Source organism: Terrapene carolina, unplaced genomic scaffold, assembly GCF_002925995.2.
Source record: "Terrapene carolina triunguis isolate 2854851 unplaced genomic scaffold, T_m_triunguis-2.0 Scaffold230, whole genome shotgun sequence".
In the NCBI taxonomy this organism is placed as follows: domain Eukaryota; kingdom Metazoa; phylum Chordata; order Testudines; family Emydidae; genus Terrapene; species Terrapene triunguis.
The window spans coordinates 1717986-1723716 of record NW_020664581.1 but is presented as its reverse complement, the minus strand read 5'-3'; the positions used below and the strand labels follow the sequence as shown (position 1 = coordinate 1723716).

Here is a 5731-nt window from a genome sequence, read left to right as displayed (position 1 = left end):
GCCCGGCACCATGGGCACAGCCAGGCCCTGCCAGCCCGGCCATCGCCATGGGAATCACGCCTAGAACCACGGGCACAGCCAGGCCCTGCCATCGCCATGGGAACCACGCCCAGCACCACGGGCACAGCCAGGCCCCACCAGCCCCGTGGGACACACGCCCGGCACCATGGGCACAGCCAGGCCCTGCCAGCCGGGCAATACCTGTGGGAACCATGCCCATCACTGTGGGCAGAGCCAGGCCCCACCAGCACGGCCATCGCCATGGGAACCAAGCCCGGCAACGAGAGCAGAGCCAGGCCCCACCAGCCCGGCCATCACCATGGGACACACGCCCGGCACCCTGGGCACAGCCAGGCCCCGGCAGCCAGCCTGGCCATCGCCATGGGACACACGCCCGGCACCGAGAGCAGAGCCAGGCCCCGGCAGCCCGGCCATCGCCGTGGGACACGACCAGCACCACAGACTCTAAGTGCCTCCATCAAAGAGTTTAAGGGGAGACGTGACGAGTGGAAACCATCTTGGAGGAAGGAGTTAAAAGGAGCACGGGGGTCGACCACAGCAAGCGAGCCCCCAGGGGCTCTGCAAACAATGGGGTCTGGGGCCAAGGGTGCAGCCTTCCAGGAGCTGCCAACGGGGACGCGCCTATAGTGCCATAAAGCAGCCCTGGCTCACGGAGCTGTGCTGCGCCGTGACCCGCTGCCCGGGGGCCATGCCCTGGTCACACAGGTCGTCGTTGGGCCACATCGAGGTGTGGTGTCAGCGCTGATGAGGCTCCCCATGGAGACACCCCAAGATCCAGCCAGCCGCACCCTCTGCAGCCCAGGAACAGGCCTGTCACTCACTCACCGTCCCGGCACCCGCGAGCTGGACGGCTCATCCGATCCCAGCGCTTCCTCTTCCTCTTCATCCTCTTCCTCGCTGGCGTTCTCGGAGCCTGAGTCCTGCTGTTGGGTTTGGCTGGGTTTCTCCTCCCTGCCCCCTGGGGTGAGAATCGCCAAGGGAGATGAGCCAGCGCCACGCGGGAGGGGCAGCCCACCCACCCCCAGAGCTCGGGTTTCATTACCCTCATTTCCCTCAGGGAGTCAGAGCCGCTGCGGCTAACAACGCAGAGGAACAGCCACGCGTGGCAGGGGAGCGAAATCCAGCCAGGAACGAGATGGTTCCTTCCCCGCGTCACCCAGCCTCACACGTACTCGGGGCATAACACACCCATGGCAGGGAAGGGCAACGGCCCTGTGTTACTGATGGGAAACTGAGGCAGGGTCACACAGCGGCTGTGGCAGAGCTGGGAATAGACCCCAGCTCCCCTGAGCCCGAGGCCAGCGCTCTAGCCCCTGGGCCACCCTCTTCCTGAACCGCAGCCCAGAACAGCCCGCGAGTCCCAGGTCCTGTCCCGGAACGCCAGGCCAGCGCCATTTGGCTCACACGTGGTGTGGGACTGGTGGAGAGATGGGGTAGGGGAGGCCCTAGGTAGTGGGGTCAGCCAGACAGGACAGCTCAGTGCCCCAGCTTTGGGCTCAGGACTCTCAGAGGTGTTTTGGAGGTGAGCAGGTGCACTGCACCTTGCGGCCCTGTTACCACTGGGCACTCAGCCCGTGTACCCCGAACAGCACCCAGCCGCATGCCCACGTCCACCCGGCTCCCCTGCCCGACACAAGGAGGTAAACAGTGACAAAGCGGGGGATTTTCTTAGTGTTTTGCATGACCAGTGTGTGGGTCTCGGTTTCCCTGTGTGCTGTGTGTGTAACGAGGGGGTGGGAGAGGGAGTCTGTTGTTACAGAGGATCAGCTGGGACCCCGGACAATGGCCTGGAGATTGGATACCCTAGCAACTGGTGACTGGGAGGACCAGCCCAGCTTGGAAGCTGGCCAGTAGGATAGTGGGCTGAGGAGAGGACCCTGTGACCTAACCAGCTGATTCCAGCCAGTGAGGGCACAAAGGATGGAAGAGAGAGGACCCAGGTGACCTGTTTGCCTGGGACTGAAGGCAAAGGACAGAGGTGGGGCTTGCAGGAAGGTGCTAGAGGGTGGTCGGGTGGAAGGAGGTCGCTGCTGGACTGGGGACAAACCCCGATGTGCTGGGCTGAGGGTTGCTAGGCCCGAGGGCCCTGAGGACTGCCTGTGCTGCGTTCAGACGCCCAACAAACCCTTCAGTTTTACGCTGGCTGAGAGTCACTAGAGACCGGGGGTGGGGCATTGCTCCCTCTGGGTGTGGAGGCCCCGGGGGTCCTGCGCGATTGGACTCCCTGAGGGGGCCCACGGTGAGAGACAGGCGTGCTGAAGGCTCAGAGGTACGGTCCCAAAGAACCTAGCCCCGGAGAGAGTGTAACCTTCATGGAAGGCCGTCACACTGAGGGGGGTTCCTCCCAGAGACTGTATGGAGACAAGAGCCCAGGGCTGAGAGTCCATGACAGTAACCAATCAGCCAGCATCCCACAGCCCTGTCATGCAGCAGGGAGTTCCACATGCCTGTGAAAAGCAGCCGCCCTGAGAGCGGGTAGCCGTGCTGCCAACGCCCGGACGGCCGCAGCTCACTCACCGGAGGGAGGTCCTGCCTGCGTGGCTTGGTACTTATCCTTGGCCACCGCCCAGTCCACGGCCACCGTGCGCCCTGCGAGAGACAAGGAGAGCTGCCAGGAGAGCCAGGCTCCAGCTCGCTGGGCGAGCGGCGCTGAGACGGGCTAACCCAGCCAGCTAGAGCTGAGCCCAGGGGACAGTGCCAGGAGGCGCCGGAGCCAAGTGCAGGACGTGCCCACGGAACCGAGCCGCAGCTCCAGCGCAGGGGAGCGGTTTGGCAGCTCTGCAGAGCCGCTGCCTCGCCTTTCCTTCAGGGCTGATGACAGCTGGGCTGCGACGAACTCTGGGAGGCCAGCGCAAGACTCTGCAGTGGGACAAACCGCGGGCGCCTTTCCCGGGACCCCAACGCCGCAGGCCAGCTCTGAAGGAGCCCAGTGCCCGGCTCTTGCATGGCGGGGCAGGCCGGGGACAAGGGGGCGCTCACCTTTGATCTCCTTCATGTTCATCCCTTTCAGGGCCTTCCCCGCTTGCAGGATGTTCTTGAACTGAACGAAGGCAAAGCCCCGCATCTTCCCGTCTGCAAGAGACCAAGGCTCAGAGTGCACCGGGCCGAGGGCGGGGAGCCCAGGGCTCAGCTATCCCCTCCAGGACACGCTCAGTCTGCTCCAGGACTAAACCCCAGGGGTGCTGGGAGGGCTCAGCTAGCGTCCAGCCTAGCAGCCCCCAACCCGGCGTGCCCCAGCCCCACCTCCCCCCACTCCTGCTTCTTGTTTAGCATGTGCAAGGATCCTGTAGTAGAAACGCTGCCACTTGGGACACGGACGCAAGCCCCAGGGAACAGCCCTCACCAAGCCGTGGACGACACAGGAACTACCAAGAAGGCAGCGTGGTCAAGCAGCCGGGCTGCTGCGCTGGGAATCCGAGAGCTGGGGTCTCTTCCTGCTGCCTTGTGGTGCCCTGGAGGGAGGCGCTCCCCGTCTGTAACATGGGGGTCTCGCTTGGACAGGGCTTTACCAACAGGCCTGGTGGCTAAGATACCAATGGCCAGGATGATCATGTGCAGGCTCTGACGTTCGGCACCCAAACGAGCGACCTGAGCCCCCAGAAGCCCCTGCAAAGGCAGCTTGGCCGATGGCTCTGACTTCCCCCGCGTGGAGCACGTGGGCTCCCCCATCGCCAGCAGCCAGCTAAGCCCTACCTGCTTTCCTGGGGATGTTCACCTCCAGCACAGCTCCAAAGGGAGAGAACAGAGCCTTCAGGTCATCTTCTGCGCACTGGGGAGAACAAGGGGGTCAGACCGATGAGGAAGCCGGAGCAACGCAGCTGGAGGCCTCACCCCAAACACGGGCAGCTGGGCTGAGCGAGGAGGGTTAACAGCCCCCTCCGGCCAGGTAAATAAAGCTTCCGAGCTCACCATGAACACAGGGGCCGGCGTAGTGCTCTGCACTGCCAGCTCTGAGCCTCACTCCATGGGGTGATGGGCTGGGGGGGCCGGGCAGCACTGTGGGCAGTCCCCTAGAAAGTGACGGTGCCCTTAGTGCCCACTGTGGGTTATCCACGAACAGCTCGGCTGGGCTCTGAAGCCAGTTCCACCCCACGCCAGTAGAAAAGCAGCGACGGTGCCAGGTTATAAACCCTGGAACCCTCCAGAAGTGACTCCCAGCACGTGCCACCTCCCGCCTCATTTCGTTGCTCTGCTGTAGCTATGTGCCAGACACAGACAGCGTCAGAGCCGCTGCACGTCCGAGCCCTGGGCTGTGATCTCGCCTTGCAGTCACTGGGCACGCCGCAGGGCCGGTGATCCCATTCACCGCTCCTACCTTAAAGCTCAGGTTGCGGATGATCAGCCTGGCTTTCTTGGGGGCCCCTTTCGGCTTTCTCGGCTTCTGCTCTTCTGGAGGGGTCTCCGAGGCGTCTAATGAACAGAGAGCAGAGCAAGTGAGCACGATACTGCAGGGCCTGCCTGCTACGGGCTGCGCTGCCACGCGGCTCCCTTCAACCATGGGACAAGACGTTTCTTCCCCAGCTGCACTATGACACTCAGGCCGCCCTTGGCTGGGGAGGAGCTCTCCGCAGACAGGTGCCCACGTCACAAAGGACACCAGCTCAAGGGGGACTAACTGGCCCCGGTGTGGGGGCTGAGCTCCGTCCCCCTCACAGGGGCATTCCCTCCAGGGCAGAGTTGAGACACACCATGGGGGGCTCGCACAGACACCGCCTGCAGCGCCCCCATGCCGTGGGCAGAGAGAAGAGTCCGTCTCCAGCGACATGGAGCCAGCACCCATGCCGACAGGTGCCAAGCTCCCAGACAGCAGTTTGCTTTGCAACGCCAGGATCCGCGCTGCCACCACAACAACAGAGCCAGACTGTTCCCAACTCACCCGGCTGCCGCTGCTTCTTCTCCCTCAGCTTCTTCTTCGCAACAGCCACCTTGATCTCATGGCCTTCGAAGGTGGTGACCTCCCTGAGGGCTCGCTGGGCATCCTCCAGCAGGGAGAAGGTGACATAGCCAAACCCACGGCAGGTTTCACTGCCTGCAAGAGAGGGGCAGCGTGACTGACACCTCACCAGGCTCTGCCAAGGGCCCCTGGGGGTGGGCGAGGGGCTCTGGGTGTTCTAGGGCACCAGGCTTTGCAGTGAGGAGGCCCCTTCGCAGGAAACCACAAAGTTGCTGAAAGCCCTTTTCTGCTAGGACGTGTCCAAGCTTCTTCCTGAACCCCCTGCCCTGACCCTCAGGGCTGGCCAGGATATGCTGCCTAGTGGCGACAGAGAAACAGGAGGGATGGCACAAGGTGGCGGGGCTGGGACAGGGTCTCCCCAGGGCCAAGGATCCGCTCCCCTTCCTGCGCGGAACAACTCACGGAGACTCCAGGTGATGAGATCCAAAGACTCACCTTCTCCCCCAATCCCCTGAGGTTTTCCAGGTGCAGCCCCCTGCACACACACCCCTCACTCCCGCCCCACTCCAGGCCTCCCCCGCCCTCCCCACCAGGCCTGGCTCCCACTTCCCCATCAGGGGAACTGGGCTCTTTCCCTGCCCCAGCTGGGGGCCCCACGATCTGGTCCCCTACCTTGCTCCCAGGGGACCCCAGCGCTCCCTGCCCCAAGCTCAGCCTGCTCCCTTCTCCCACCCCTAGGGGGGCACAGCTCCTCCTTCCCCCAAGCTAGCCCCCCCCCGCCGCCAGCCCTCGCCCCATAGCTCCAGCTGCCCCCAA

General features: G+C 64.0%; 1 protein-coding gene across 2 annotated transcripts in view; it reads right to left on the bottom strand.

The window, feature by feature from the left end:
* The window catches only part of RBM28 (RNA binding motif protein 28), a 16595-nt gene that overhangs the window by 10555 nt on the left and 309 nt on the right, over window positions 1–5731 (bottom strand). For both annotated transcript variants that reach the window (XM_029912485.1, XM_026656404.2), the window contains exons 2-7: window positions 4898–5050; window positions 4337–4431; window positions 3715–3790; window positions 3001–3093; window positions 2539–2610; window positions 847–979 (exon numbers count right to left, since the gene is read on the bottom strand). In XM_029912485.1, the coding sequence (XP_029768345.1) occupies window positions 847–979; window positions 2539–2610; window positions 3001–3093; window positions 3715–3790; window positions 4337–4431; window positions 4898–5050 (622 nt within the window). The remainder of the gene's footprint in view (window positions 1–846; window positions 980–2538; window positions 2611–3000; window positions 3094–3714; window positions 3791–4336; window positions 4432–4897; window positions 5051–5731) is intronic.